This window comes from Alosa alosa, chromosome 6 (assembly GCF_017589495.1).
Source record: "Alosa alosa isolate M-15738 ecotype Scorff River chromosome 6, AALO_Geno_1.1, whole genome shotgun sequence".
Lineage (NCBI taxonomy): Eukaryota > Metazoa > Chordata > Actinopteri > Clupeiformes > Clupeidae > Alosa > Alosa alosa.
In genome coordinates this window covers 5,295,310-5,310,946 of record NC_063194.1, presented here as the reverse complement: position 1 = coordinate 5,310,946, position 15,637 = coordinate 5,295,310, and the positions used below count along the sequence as shown (strand labels likewise).

The window sequence follows — 15,637 nt, the reverse complement described above, 5'->3', positions numbered from 1 at the left end:
CTCTCCAGCATGCCGTGTGCTCACAAGGGCTGCCCCTTTCCCAGGCTAGTTCCACTGTCAACCCAATCCCTTGTTGAAGTGTGTCTTTGAAAATCCACCTCCAGACACCCCTTTTTAGAACTCAGTCCAGTTCCAGTTCTGCACAGCATCACACTTCATGTTGTTCTACAACCCTTATGTTGATGGCAGTTTTTTTTTGGCCATCACTGCCGTTTTGCTTTGCTGCCTCCAAGTTTGAAGCATTTCTCCGTTGGTTGTGATCAACAGAAAAATGGGACAGTCATGAGATGTGGGCCGTAGTTACTTCACCTTGGCAGCCTTTTTGCTCTCTTTCTTTCTTTCTTTCTTTCTTTCTTTCTTTCTTTCTTTCTTTCTTTCTTTCTTTCTTTCTTTCTTTCTTTCTTTTTCTCTCTCTCTCTCTCTCTCTCTCTCTCTCTCTCTCTCTCTCTCTCTCTCTCTCTCTCTCTCTCTCTCTCTCTCTCTCTCTGCCCCCCCTCCCCCTTGCTCTTCATCTCCCTCCTTTGCTGCCCCTCCATTGATGGCTGTCTACTGCCCCCTAGAGGATGAAAGCTGCACTACTAGCTAGTTCTCACTGCTGCTCAGTGAGCATGGGAGAGCTTATTCATGAAGAGGGAGGAAAAAAAATCCCAGATTTGGTGATTTTCTGCATTTGTTGCAAGTTTGTGAGAATTTTTATTTTTTATTTTGACCAAGACCCTCTCCTCTCCATAGAGGAGATAATGCACTCCCCATAGACACACATGAACAACACAATACAGCACATCAGAACATATTCAGTCACATCTCCACACAAAGAGTGCATTTATAGAACTACGTTTTCTGATTCTGCAGAAAATGCACGAATTGATAAAAAAATTGTGGACTTGATAAACTTAGAACTGAATCTCCTTCTAAACTGATCTTACTTGCTATGAAGAATCCAGCCTGACCCTGTTCTGTTTATGTGATGTGGGCATCTGTGTGGCACCGTGAAGTTGCATGAATTCCTATTGGCCAGGTTGCCACATGTGGTCTGATGGTTGGAGATTGACATTCCTTTGGTCTGATTATTCGATGCTCATGTGTTGAGCAGTCTTCATCCTCTCTAACCTGTTCAAACTTTGAGGGCTCAGGAGAGCTAGTAGCCTCTTAAAAAAGAAAAAAAAAAAAAAAGTGCTGAAAAAAAAGCTTTTTTTTTGGATTTGGACAGTGTATGTCCGATATCAGTAGCAGATGAAGTCCTTTTGGTTGATGTTGATGTTAATGCTTTCTCTGTTTCTCTGCTTGGCCTCTTCTCTTCCCTCCCCAGGCTCTGTCGCGCGTCACTCCCAGCGGCCTGCAGTCTGCGGTACCTCGATGAGACCCCACCCCTCCTCTTACCCTCTGCGTCCCCAGCACCCCACCTACCCTACCCCTTCACGTGACACCGAGGGCAACACCACCTTGATGGCCCGACCACCTTGACCAGGACTTCCAGCAGCTGACAAGGATCTGTTGCAGGAAAGACAACAACATAAAAGGAAAACAACAAAAAAAACAACAACGATGACACAAAAACAACAAAAAGTGAATACATACATACTCACACACTCAGAAACACAACCATGAATCTGCAATTCAAGCCAGTCAAGAGCCAGAGACTTTGAGGAGTCTCACCTTTTCCTCTGAACGCCGCTCCGTCTAGCCATGCGTCTTTCTAGCCCCTTATGGTGGGGAACACGAACAAGACTTGTGTGCGCTTCATGCGCTCCCTCCCACACACACACACACACACACACACACACACACACACACACACACACACACACACACACACACACACAAACATCCCCACACACACTTTACACATTTGTTTTAGCTCCACTGCTCTTTGCCTGAGCCTCGCCCATCGTGTAGGTGGATGTCCGGTGGCCGTCGTTGCCTTTGCCACCCTGGCATACGCTAAGAGGAGGTGCCCTCCTCCGTCAGTGGGGCTGTCCCACTACCCCAACCCCTGTCCTCCCGTAACCTCAAAATAAACCCCAGCGATGGAGCGCCGCCACGCTAGCGACCCTCTGTTTTCTTTATCTCTCGCCCCGTGGCCCATGTTACCCTGCTCTTGGCCTTCTCCCAGATGCAGGAGCTGTTGGCTCTCTGGAGCTCTGGAGGGCTTGGAAGAGCTTGGGACCGCTGCTCCAATCAATGGCTGTTCTTTTCAACCCTATTCTCTCCCTGCTGCTTTGTGTTGTATCGAAGGAGAAATTCAGTTTCAACCTGCCGTTTGCTTGGATAGAAGCCTCTTTTTTGGGGGTGGGCGCTAACTTCGGGTTTAATTTGTGTGTTGATTTGGAACCGTGAGCTCCAGGCTTGAGACTGTCTGATATCCCTGCAGCGCCAGTATGATATGTGAGGGGACAGGTGAGAATGCCAACCCTAAAACGCCTGTATGCCACACTTAAGTGCAGTGGATCCTTCAGCAAAACTTTTTTTTTTATGTATGTAAAAGGGGGACACCACCTAAAAAGCTGCCGTTTCCTTATTCTTAGAGTCAGCTGTGTTGTTCCACTACCTTATTTCTCTTTCTCTGTTTGTGAAGTGATGGGGTACCCCATCGTTAGCGGCTGGTTGTCCTGCTCCAGGGCTGGTGAGCGATCACAAGGCTTCTCCTAAATGTTCTTAACGCTGTTGGAAAGCTGTGAAATGCCTGCATTGTAGAGATGTCAAATATTGATGATTTCTTTTTTCCCTTTTTTTTTTTTTTTTTTTTTTTTTTTTTTTAAAATGTTTTTTAATGACTGGTTTTAATCCTACACTGATTTCCCCCGCGTCCCTGTGGAGGGCTTCAAGTGCTCTGGGGAGGTGAGCCTCACAGCAGGAGTGGAACAGCCCTCACTCCCTGCTGTCTGTCTCCATGACGACCCCTGTGGTTGGAGGATGCTCAGCACCTCAGCTTGGTCTGAAGTCACTTTGTTCCCAAGGGCTCGCTTGCTCTCTCTGTCTCTCTCTCTACCTACCGATCTCTTTCTCTCCCTCCCTTTCACTCTTTCTCTCCTTCTCTCTCTCTCTCTCTGAATCCTTCTGATTATATTTGTCTATTGTTTGTCCTGTTTCTCCTTTCTCTTTGCCGTTGATTCTTCTCTATCTTGTTTCCCTCTGAGTGCTTCACGGGGTCTGTTCGTTGAGCAGTGATGACTGTGTGCCAGCCATCAGCTGTCATTAAAAAGCCATGTTTATTCTTGAATCAGCCTCATTTTCTTTGGGAGGGAGGGAGGGATTTTATTTTATTTTTAAAACCTATATTTTAAACAAGACTTTTTGGGTTATTTTGGGGTTGGATTTTCGTTTGTTTTTAAAAGCATAATCAATTTATTACAATGGCTTTTGTTTAATTATAATTTTTCTTAAATTCCTTCCAAATCTGTAGCTCCTGGACTACCTGGTCCTGGAGTCCTAACAGAGCAGAAACGGCTGACTTTGCCACGTCATATCATTCAGCCTATTAGAGCATTAGATTTTTTTCTTGTAGTCTGTGTGGGGGGGAAGGGAAGTATAGTGGTGAAAAACTTTTTTCAGTTCTGTTGTCGTGTATATAGGATGTTTCTAGTGATGGCGAAAGCTCCATTTTTACATAGCCTCTTGTCTGTCTCTGTAGTGCGAGAGTGCTGAAGGAAAGGTTAGTGCTTAGCGGGGCGATGTGTGAACTAGTTCTTTTCACTTCTGGTGGTCTTGAAAAATACAAAAAACACCAAAAAAAAGAAAACCTTTGAAAAAATACAAAAAGGTCACAAAACTCAATTTGGGGATGGTCTCTTCCTGGTGTCAGTTACACTTTAGAGTGTAGAAGGAAAAAAAAGACAAGTACACTTTGTATGGGATCAACCAACTGTCTTTATTTTTTTTTCTGTTATTGAATTGAACGTTTTCATGACCTGGTTTCATTCGGTCTGTGACTGCAGAGCTGGTCACGGCATCATGCCACATGTCACATCACACTGTGCTTATCAATCTCTCTCAAATGGAATTATGGGAAATCTTCTTGCCCTGTAAGATTGTTTCTCCTCATTTGTATTGCCACTGTATTTGTGTATTTTAAATTGTGTAAATAAATTAATAAGTACTTGTAGTTTGTTGTATTTATCTTTATTGTTCCTAAAAGCAAATGCTGAGCATTGATGGGGTGTTTATGCAACTACGATCACTTCATTCAACTAAATATGAAAAAAGAACCCCTATACATTTTCATTTTAACAATCACAGTCTGAATTCAATAATGTTACGGCCGGCTCAGAAGCCGCAACATGATATGGAGACGGACATCAAAGTTTATCAAAAATATAGTTTTTTACTTCAATAAATAAATAAATATGCATTCTAAAATCTAGGTGTTCTGTATAAAAGACACACCCAAGGGCATGGCTCCCTTCAGCGTGGTGAAAAATGCCTGGCCTGAAGGCCAACTTAGGAGCTTCTTATCCACCCCTTCAGGTGTACGTACACAGCTAGGCTGATTCTGCCCCTGCACCACCCAAAGGCTGCCGCACTGTCACGGCAGGGCCAGTGGCGGTGCAGAGGGGCGTAACAATAAACATGTCCAAATTGCATCTAGTCATTTAAGATTTGAATTAATCACTTTTTTTAAGTTAATCTTCATTGGGTTCAATCATTTGTTTCTACCAACTGTCATTACCGCAACATGTCCTTAGGTACTAGAATGAACGAATTGTTGCACTAAGACTGCTGCGGTAAAAAGTTTTGCTAATATTGCAGATGAGTGGCTGCTAACAAGATCTGTTTGTTAGCTTTCAGGCTTGGCATATCGTACTCATAAATCCAATAGTAATATCAATTTATTTTAAAAACGTATTTCAAAATACAGTTACTAAGCATTATGATATGGACTGGTAATGGTAACACTTCAGAAGAAGACATTTCCCCTGAAAATCATAAATGGTGAGGTAAAAATATTAGTTTTAGGTGTAGAGTAATCCTTGTTCAATATCATTCAATATTGTAATACGTAGAGTAATCCTTGTTCTATCATTCAATATTGAGACAGTTGAGGGATATGAACAAAAGTGATGTTTGAAAGCATAAAATGCTTAATAAATCTTACTAAATCAAAATTTCTTTACATAATATTTTATGTCAAGATGTATATTAACACTGTATATACCCATCAAGCATAATATGGAAAATATTGAAATAAATCCAAAATGTCACTACTGGGACTCAAAAATGGCCGTAGTTCCAGAAACACCCTGATACTCTTTTTGTAAATGCAGTAGGGGGTCCAATTGGACAATGTTAAACCTACTAGTATACAGAAGGCAATACACTGAGTTGTCAAGAGGACTGCAATGACACCCAATAACATCCATATTTCTTCATAGTTTCATATTTATTGAACTCTGCAAGGGTCAAATCAAAAGCAGTAGGTGCAGGTTTAGGGAGGTAGTGATACAAGGAGTGCAGGTAGATACAGTCACTGTGAAACAACACTACATAAAAATGCACTTTTTCACAGAAGACCGTAGCATAGGGTCAAATGAGCACCACGGAGACACACACTGGTCGGCATAAATGAGATTATACATCGTCTCAACACTTAACATGGCCAAATTGAAGCGCACTCACACTTTTTGTCACACAGAATACAAATACTCACCCTTGTGACCCGTGGTGGACATGGAATAACAATCAAATAGAGCGTAAGCTTACCATATGTGTTCATCTTCTCACTATACTGAACAAGTGGTCCAACACATAATTGTAACTGCAGAAAAGTAAAAAACACACTTTTGAAACTTTGGAGGCACACATGAAATGAATTGAGCAAAGTGCTGGTGTGTGTAAATACTGTGTGTGTTTACGAATGTGTGTGTACCTGCAGTGACAGTGCTTTGTCCAAACTATATAAACAAACGGAAATAAAAACTGCCATTATTCATCAAAAGAACCCAGTCCATCACTGGGAGGTAATAAGTCAACTTGTTTCCAGTTATTTTCAGTTTAATATGATTTGAGGCTCCTCCCCTACGAAGTGCTGGCCTATTAGATTACATGCTTGGTGGTTGTGACTAATATTGTCACTCTAAAAGCCCTCCAGTTCAGAGGAAGGGTGCATTTCCTCCCTTTGTGATAGGCTTCTGGGTTATAACAGACCCTGGCAGTTGCTCCAATTTGACACATTAGGGATCTATTTTTATAAGACAGCGGCAGTGTTGGTCAGGGTAAAGATGCTCAACCCTTGCTGATTCACTCCTCAGTAACAGGCAGAAACGGAGTTACAGCGGAGACAGAAAAATAACCAGGAAATTAAATCCTAGTGCTAGTGCTCTACTCTGAGCTTATTACAGAAAATAGCTGCCAGTTTCCATCCCTTGACTAACAATAACCAACAAGATATTGCGACACCTTTCCAAGTCACAAAGACGTAAAATCAAGTAAGGTTAAAAGATTATTAAAAAACAGACAGAGCATTTATCACAGGAATGTCTTGTCTTCTGAGGAAGACTAGCCACAATACTCCAATGAACTATCTTACAAACACAAAAAAAAAACAAAAAAAAACTGAAATAACAGGCAGTAATATGACCCTTAGAAGCCTTATAAGTAAATGGAAGATTCTGTAGACAGAAACTCAGTTGTACCTGAAGTTCATGTAAAAGCTCATGTAACAAAATCAACAACAACAATGCACACTCGGTCAAGGGATTCCACAGAAACAAATAAGGACACAAAAACTGTGCAAACGGTCAAATCAAATAAAAGTCAAATCCAAAAAAAAAAAAAAACGCTATCTCATACAAAAACAAGAAAAAACAGTCTCATCAGCTCACTAAGCTTCGCCTGCCTTCCTGGTACCACAGTAGTCATAACATAACCAATGTAACCTTTTTTCCACTGGCCATAGAGATTTAAGTGTGTCTTAGGAGGTCAGTCTGTGGGGTCTGAAGGCCTAAATACTTAATTTTTCCAGTGTCTCTTGTTTAAACCTAATGCCCAGCAGCAGTAACATAACCAATGTGTCTATGCAAGGCAGCCACACACCCCTTCCCTGGTTCAGCCCTGATGGTGGGAACCATAGTATACAGTATACTTTGATGTGAACACACAACAAACCAGACCAAAGCCTCACTTTTGTGGCTCATGCAGTATGGATGTATGAGAACTTTTAAAACAAATCCAGTACTCATAACTGACTGGATGTTCGTAATGAAAATCTCTTCACATTGTTGGTGCACTGTCTTTTAATGTGTGGGGAATGCATCACTGAGTGATACCCTAATACAGCACACTGATGGGGTCTGCGTTCTTATATATTATCTACTAACAAAAAACACTATTTTTTTGAATATACAATATTCAAAAAATATATATATTTTTTTTGACAGTGCAGAATGTGTTTCTATTAAATAAAACATGAACTTCGTTTAAGTTAAAGTGTGCTGATATGGCATAAAAAGCCAGAGAAATGGAAGGACAACTACACGATAGCTAAGCTGAGCGTAGGTGACGCTCCACTCGTCTGCCGAGAAAAAGCCTCCTGGTTCTCCTCCTCCTCTCCTGGGAGTGTCACTATGAACTACTCTTAAAAATCATTGCCTTCATCTTCACTGAGTCTCAAGAGCTTGAGGAGTCTCTGTCTGACTATCTGTCCGTCCGTCACAGATTGGTCTCAGGGTTGGAAACCGCGTCACCATTCTGCTCTCCCTCTGTTAGGAAACGCTCCACCTCTCCTGAGTCCACCATGGCGCTGTCGGGCCGCGGCTCCTCCACGCCCCCATTAGCTTTTGGAGCCTCCTTCTCCTTCTCCTTCACCTCCTCTACCACCTCCTTCTCCACCACTTCCTGCTCGAGCTTGTTGAGCTGCTCCATCTCTGTAGTGTCGATGCCATTCTCCAGCTTGGCATCCGGCTCCTGAGGCGTCTTCTTGATGAAGAGGAAGTTGCACGTGGCCAACACCACTGCAGCCAGCACCACCTCGCACCCGGCTAGCAGGAACACGTTCTTGTAGTCTTTGGTGGCGTCAAGAAGTCTTCCTGTAAGTGGTCAGAGGAAGGTCGTATTTGAACAAAAACAAAGTACTGAGAGAAAGTGGAATCAAAATTACCATCAGTACAAACACTGATTAACTGTTACAACAGTCAATAGTTTGGTGCCAGTAAGAGTTAATTATGGGTCAACTGACAACATAAATGCTATCAAGCATGTTCACCAATCAGTCCAAACAATCTAGATAAAGTTCAGGCCTGAAAGGATTTGAGCAAGATGGATACCAGTTCTACAAAGAAATATTGGAATACATAGTACTATGTGTGTACATAAATTAGGCTAGTGCTAGTAGTCTCTCTGTTTAAAAGACCTTTATTTCACCCCTGAGCCTGGAGGCATTGCAAGTGACCCAGTCTATATGGATGTGCTTGTTCCCCAACCCCCCCAGTGTGTGTGTGTGTGTGTGGGGAAACAAGCACATCCATATAGACTGGGTCACTTGCAATATGTGTGTGGATATGTGTGTGAGTAAGGGTACACACATGTATTTATATGGACACACACACACACACATAATCACATTTGTTTACGTGCAACACATGTATTTACACACACACACACACATACACACACACACACACACGCGCGCACACGCACGCACACACACACACACACACTGACCTGCAGAGGGCGGCCCCACCAGCACAGCCATGGCCTCCATTAGGAGCACGAGGCCAATGGCGCTGGGGAACTTATCTGTGCCGACAATCGTCATGAGCACCTCGAACTGCAGGGCGCCCACCATGCCGTACGAGATGCCGAAGAAGATGCAGAAGACCACCAGCGCGCCGTAGTCCTTGGCCAAGGAGCCCACCAGGTCAGTGGTGCCATTGAAGATCATGGCGAAGCTAAAGAGGTAGACGCAGCGCGGTCGCACCCACTTGAGCCCGGCGATGAGGCCACACGTGGGCCGCGCAAAGATGTCGATCATGCCCAGGATGGTCAGCAGCAGTGCCGACTTGTTGTCCTCGTACTTGAGGTCCTTGGCGTAGCTCACCACGAACACCGGGGGCACGAACAGCCCCAGGACCATGATGGTGGCAGCCACGGCGTAGATGATGAAGCCGCGGTCCTTGAACACGGTGAAGTCCAGCAGCTTGGCTTTAGGCTTTGGCTTGTTCGTCTCCTCCGCCGAGGCGCCTTCTTCGATCGCCAGATCGCCCTCTGGCTTTTTGGGGCCCGTGAGAGGCCTCATAAGAGCGCCGCACGCACAGCAGTTCAGCAGTATCCCCCCCAATATGAGGAAGCCGCCCCTCCAGCCGTACTCGTACTGGAGGACCTGGCCCAGGGGGGACAGGGCGCACAGGGCCACTGGGCTCCCCGCAGCGGCCAGGCCGTTAGCCAGCGGGCGCTTCTCACTGAAGTACCGGTTCAGCATGATCAGAGAGGGCTGGAAGTTCAGGGCCAGGCCCAAGCCTGAGAAAAGAACCAGAACCAGAACCAAAGTTACAGTCACAGAGTTAGAAAGAAAGAGTTACTTCTCAGAATCACACATATTTTTTTTTTCTTTCTGCAAATCTAAACAAATAAAATAGAAAGATAAAGCACCACAAAAAACAGCCAGATATATATTTTCATTTCATTTTAGACATTGATTGAACTATATTCTATTGTCCGTGTACAGGGAACCACAGGCAGAACAAAATGTTGCTATCACTATTGATAAGGACAGAGTTCACAAAATGCTTAGGGGGGTGAAGGAAAGGAAGAGCCCTGGTCCAGACAATATTGGTGGCCCCGCCTCCTCAAGAGCTGTGCAGAGCCTCTGTCTACTCGCCTTTATATTCAATAAGTCACTTCAATCACACCGGGTCCCTTATCTCTAGAAAGAGTCCGTGATTGTGTCTGTGCCTAAGACCAAAGGACCTAAATCACTTAATGATTTTAGACCAGTGGCCCTCACTTTCCTCATTATGAAAGCTTTTGAAAAAAATTATCAAACATTTTAGCAATTACACAGCCACAACTCGATCTGTTACATTTTGCCTACAGGGCAGGAAGGGGGGTCGAGGATGCTGCGGACAGCCTGCTCAACACAGTTTTTAACTACCTGGAAGCAATTTGTACAACTACTATTTATTTTTTCATTAGCTTTTAACTGTATTCAACCCCACATTTTAGCAGACAGACTCTTAAAGACACACAACATCAACCCAGGGTTAATAGCCTGGTTAGTTGACTTTTTAACCTCCAGATCCCAAAGGGTTAAAGTTAATGGTGTTTTATCGGGCAATCTTTTATCTTCTATTGGCTCCCCCCAATGATGTGTCCTCTCCCCTTTCCTCTTTGTTTATACACAAATGAATGCCGTTCACAGTATGATGGAAGTCAGGTTTTTACATTTGCCGTCGACTCATTGTGTCTCTTCTTAATGAAAGTGTGATTGACCGTGGACCAATAGTGAAGGATTTTAATGATAGGTGTGATGATTGGTCCTTTTTAAATATAAATGTCTCCAAGACTAAAGAATTAATTATTGATTTTAGGAAACAGTGACCCCCTATCAACTATCATTGATGGTCAACCTGATGAGACAGTACAAGAATACAGTATAAGTACCTTGGCACTATAATTGATAGCAAGCTATGTTTTGAATCACACACTGATGCTGTTTGTGCCAAAGCCCATCAGCGCATGTACTTTTATCGTAAACTGAGGAATTTTAATATTGACCCCACTTTTATGAGAATGTTTTATTCCTGTTTTATTGAGTCTGTTTTAACCTTCTGTCTTATTTGCTGGTTTTGTTCTCTGTCCATAGAAAAACAGAAAAATGACTAGAGTACCGTCAGGACATGTAGCAAGATTGCAGGCATCAACTTCCCCACTGTCTCCCATATCTACTCCAACAGAGTGGCAAAGAAGGCCCAATTCATTGCAGCTGACCCTAGCCACCCCTTGTCTTGCCAGTTTAATCTACTTCTCTCAGACCGTAAGTACTCCATGCCCAGATGCAGGTCCAGTAGACTCAAAAACTCTTTTATCCCGACTTCCATTTCCATTTTAAACAATTTGCTAGGACTGTTTTAAATGTATTTATTTATTTATTTATTTATTATTGTGTTTTAGATACTGTGGGTATTTTATGTTTTGCTGTATTGTTATGTGTCTTGTCCTTATGTCTGTCTGCTGGCTGTACAAACAATTGCATCTCGGGGACAATAAAGTTACCTTGAACTTGATGCTTACGAGTACAAGTAAAATTGCAGTTACATACAGTATCGTGACAGCAGCTACTGTTTCAAAATAACCTCTGTACCTCTGTCACTCAATAACTGATAACATTAGATTATCTCTTGATACATAGAGTACTACATGCAAATTTAGTCTGGCAGTGAAGTACATATTATGCCTTATACTTACAAATGTTACATATAATGTGCAACTAACAGGGATATTTTGCCATTATTTTGTAGTAATTTAGTTAATGTTAATATATTGCAGATACTGTACAAATGTCAAATTAGATATTTTAGAACAGGATGTGTGTGACGTCACGTGATGCTCACCTGTGATGACCCCGACACACAGGTAAATGTGTATGATGCTGGTGGCAAACGAGGCTAAGATCATCCCCAGAGAGGCAAACAGTCCCCCCACCATCATAACAGGTCTGCAGCCAAACCTGTTCACCATCACGCTGCACAAAGGACCTAATCACACACACACACACACACACAGACACACAGTTATTAATGTATCATAGGGGAAAAAATCTATACCCACTAGAGTGCTTTACAAGCTATAATTAAAACTGTTGTGGAAATGCCAGTGGAAGTGCCTCTTGCGGCCGAAATTAACTATGGCCTGCATTCTCAGATGTTGTTAATGTCACATGTGAGGCTACAACCTGGTCTTACACATATTCACACACACACACACCCCAAAGACATTGCTTGGCCAAACTACACTTTGTCACTCAACAAGCCGCTGTAGAAGAGAGGCAATTGCTGATTAATAATGATAATGACTGTGTGGTGAGGGGAACAGCCTTGACTGACCTGTGCCATAGAGCATGGCTAACAGAATGGAGGAGATCCAGGCGGTGTCGCTGTATCCCACCCCAAACTCGCGGATGAGCTCCTTGAAGAAGACACTGACTGCTTTGGGGAAGGCGTAAGAGAAACCCGTGATAACGAAGCAGCCGAAAAGTACGACCCACCCCCAGCCACCGTCTGGTGCTTTCACCCTACTGCTGCCGTCGTCCAGTGCAACTCCTCCCATGATGCTCTCTGCTGCTCACACTACCCTGCTGGTAAAACACACACAGAGACACAGATGCATACACACACACACACACACACACACACACACACACACACAAACAAAGTATTATTAGTGTGTCTGTAGGCACTTCACACCAATGAATGTCACTCTCAAATTGTCAGCAAAAACCGCTGAAGCAATGACGCTACTGGCCAGTGCTTATGTCATTCTCTGGCTAGATTGCTCAATCCCAAATGTTCATGTTATGAGAGTTGCATGACTTTTCCTCAACTGCAGTACAAGCAGCTGTGTTTCCTTCACCTACTCCGATACTCAGACCAGAGAAAAACACTAATGGACAAGCAATGGAGAAATGGCCACATTCATCCCAATTTTCTCTGTAACCGAGTAATAATTATCATGAGAATGGCATTAACGTTAAGCTACTGTCTGCTCTGATGGCTTAGCCTCAGCCATTGGAGCACACACTCCTATACAGGGGCCTACCATAGGCCTACCACATGTGTGGTGGTTTTCCACTGAATAAGTAGTTAGGACCTTAGTAAGAGGCGGTTATTGATTGTGGGTAGATCAGAACAATTTAAATATTTCTCTCTTTTTTTGTGTGTGTGTGTGTGTGTGTGTGTGTTTCTGTACTGTATGTGTGTATTTGTTTTGTATTGTGTACACATTTATAAAAGTTTACTGGAAGAGGGTTGCTAGGTAATTTGAATGCATGTGCATTTCTTAAAGAGACATTCCTTTGTAAGGTGGCCTCAGTGAGACTTATGACTCCAGACTCCAGACTTGGACCACTTCTCCCTCCCCCTTCAGAATGCTTCAATGGAGGAAGTGAAATATATAACCTCCATTTGAACCCCTTACTCCTAAAAAGATGCATTTTTGGGTCTCAAAAAACAGTGCTATGGTAACCATCAAACCTCTACTACTATATACAGCCTATTTGCATGTTTAAACATGTGACTGGGGAATGTGTGCCCTTGTGAAGGAGCCTATTTGCCCTGGACAACTAAGTCCTGTGTATTACCAAATCTTCCACGACGGTTCATGAATGTGGCCATCAGAGATTGTGCGACTGCCTTGGGCATTGATGTCACAAACTATTGCTCCATTACAAGGGTGTAGAGAGGGCAAAGTATACTTGCTTGCATCAGCAATCAGTATAATATTTGTTTTATAACATTTATTGTATCACTGAATTTACATTTTACATCACATCACAGAGACAGCACTGATGTGGGAAGGGCAATCTATCTGACCTTGGGATAGGGTGTGGTGCCCACCACCACAATGTACTGTAGGGACGGGCGCGTGCCACATCTGGCAAACCCTCTAACGCGCCATTTGAAGTTAATAAAAGGCCTACGTTTCCTAAGGAAGGTGTACTGAGTTTATTTTCAGCACACCACATTCTATTTTCCTAGAAGCACAGACTGTTCCAAACAGGTCACAATGCTCTCCGATGCAATGATACGCTACTGCCTTCCGTGCTGCCACGCGTCGAAAACTCTGAAATTACGCGCATTTTGTCTCGTTGTAGTCAGCCCTATTTGCTCTGGTTGTATTCATTTAATTGAAGTAGCCTACAGGGTTGACTCGATCAGCGACGTACACAATCTAATCTAAATGAGGAGCGAACAAGCTATTGCTTAACGCAAATGCCCTTTAACGCAAACATCCTGCCATTTAGTTCCATTTTGAACTCTAGAGGATACATTTCCCTTTTAACTGAGATTATCATTACCCTTTATTATTTGGAAAATGACTCATAAGATTTTGTGATAGGTCTAGATACAGGGTATTTGCACCCAAGTTTCTCGGGTTAATCTTTTTCCATTGAAACTTGAACGAATAGCACGTAGGCTATGTGTAAATTTAGGAGGCGGATGATTTCTGTTATCACGCTCGAGTGCGCCTAACGGCGGGTTGTTCAGAAGAACTGTCCAACAGCACTTAGCAACGCACGTTAGATCACAGAATGGTTGGATCTGGTTACCTTCATAAACCCATCAGCTAAGATAAGAGCCGGCTTGTATTGCTGAAATTCTTTCATACAGATCATCCAGCCGCTGCGCGCATCAACTAAGTAGGGTCGTAGTTCCGCCACAGCTCACGACTGCAGATGCGCCACAGTCAAAGTTACACGAGGGTAGCCTACAGAGTGTGTTCCTCACGCAACCAACTGCATCACTACGACGAGTGTCCTTTAGCCTACGTACTGCCTTAAGTGTTCTTTAAGAATCCGCAGACTTTCCCCTGGAAGACAGGTGTTCGATACCTACCCACTTGTACGAATACTATATTACCATAACCAACGCTGAACCATGACCATGGCAGTGGTGGATGTAGACAATTCTTTAGTTGTTAGGTTATAACTACGTCATACAAATGTTGCGCTCGGGATGCCATAGGCTACCACAGGTAAAGTTTTTATTTATTATCATACCATATGTGAGTCTACAGGCGCTGTAAGGCTTTGTTAATATATCTTATAGTTATCTACAGTTATGTTTTTATTATTGAGGGCTCTGGCCGCCTGAAGACCACCAACCTGTTACCTCGTGAGATGCTGAGAGATGCGGCGTCTGACGCTCAATTCAATTTGGTTTAGGCTAGTCGTGACTCATAGATCTAAAAACATATTAGGTACTAGACTTGTTAAATTCGATTCGACAATCTAGAAGAACTGAAGAATGAGGCATGAGGAAAAGTATTCAATAATTGCCGACAAGCATAGGCTATTTCAGATAAATAGGCTTGTCAGTGCGGCGGAAAAAAATAGGTAGGGCCTAACCTGTACATTAGCCCAGGCCTACTAATTAACTTCCATTAACACTGACTCGAAATTAGATTGCAAGTTATTTACATTATTTTGTCTTAAGTACCATTTGATGAAAACGCACATTTCACTAACTATCCTATATAAAAGAGAAGATGTAATTAATCCCACCTAATCCCACGAGTTTGAATTTAGGCTACTCACCGGGTGATGCTTCTAGTAAGGAACTGCAGCTATTATCAGGCTGTTGTAAGCTTAAGTTCCTATTTACACCTGTGAATCACGTTTATTTCAGCACGTATGACATTAGAAACGTCAGTGAGAAAACCCCTCCTCGCTTCACAGACTGGGCGGCCCGGGTCCTAGAGTCTGCCGGAGAATGCTTTTCTGAATACAGTTTCCTGTGACTCAACTGTGACCAAAACTGACGTCTGCGCTTCCTGCTATACGGTTCCATAGAGATGCTCTTGGGCGCACGTAGTCTAGTAGGACCTACTTAATTTAACCGACCTGCCCTGTACCCAGGGAGTCTATGCCTGCTTAGAAGGCATCGAGTGTTGTGGTCCAGGGAGTCTATGCCTGCTTAGAAGGCATCGA

The 15,637-nt window shown here is 43.2% G+C and overlaps 2 protein-coding genes across 8 annotated transcripts in view; one reads left to right on the top strand and one right to left on the bottom strand.

Annotated features, from left to right (window-relative positions):
- Positions 1-15,637, top strand: part of LOC125295660 (casein kinase I) — a 56,641-nt gene that overhangs the window by 25,368 nt on the left and 15,636 nt on the right. For 3 of the 5 annotated variants that reach the window (XR_007193683.1, XM_048245011.1, XM_048245009.1), the window contains one exon: positions 10,796-10,966. Coding sequence is in view for 3 of the 5 variants with exons in the window: in XM_048245011.1 (XP_048100968.1) it covers positions 10,796-10,966 (171 nt within the window). In the remaining 2 variants the exon portion in view is untranslated. Of the gene's footprint in view, positions 1-1,309; positions 4,103-10,795; positions 10,967-14,578; positions 14,683-15,637 lie in introns of those variants that run through there. The other 2 variants (XM_048245012.1, XM_048245007.1) reach the window with 2 other exon arrangements.
- slc16a3a (solute carrier family 16 member 3a) lies at positions 5,359-15,617 on the bottom strand. 3 transcript variants are annotated; one of them, XM_048245016.1, is made up of 5 exons: positions 15,245-15,617; positions 12,036-12,286; positions 11,544-11,687; positions 8,656-9,450; positions 5,359-8,021 (listed from the first exon to the last, which is right to left on the bottom strand). In XM_048245016.1, the coding sequence occupies exons 2-5, from the start codon at positions 12,256-12,258 to the stop codon at positions 7,645-7,647; spliced, it is 1,539 nt and encodes a 512-aa protein (XP_048100973.1). In that variant the 5' UTR covers positions 12,259-12,286; positions 15,245-15,617; the 3' UTR covers positions 5,359-7,644. The 3 variants fall into 3 exon arrangements, with proteins under 3 accessions (XP_048100973.1, XP_048100974.1, XP_048100975.1); XM_048245017.1 differs by having other exon boundaries at positions 12,036-12,283; XM_048245018.1 differs by lacking the exon at positions 15,245-15,617 and adding an exon at positions 14,258-14,569.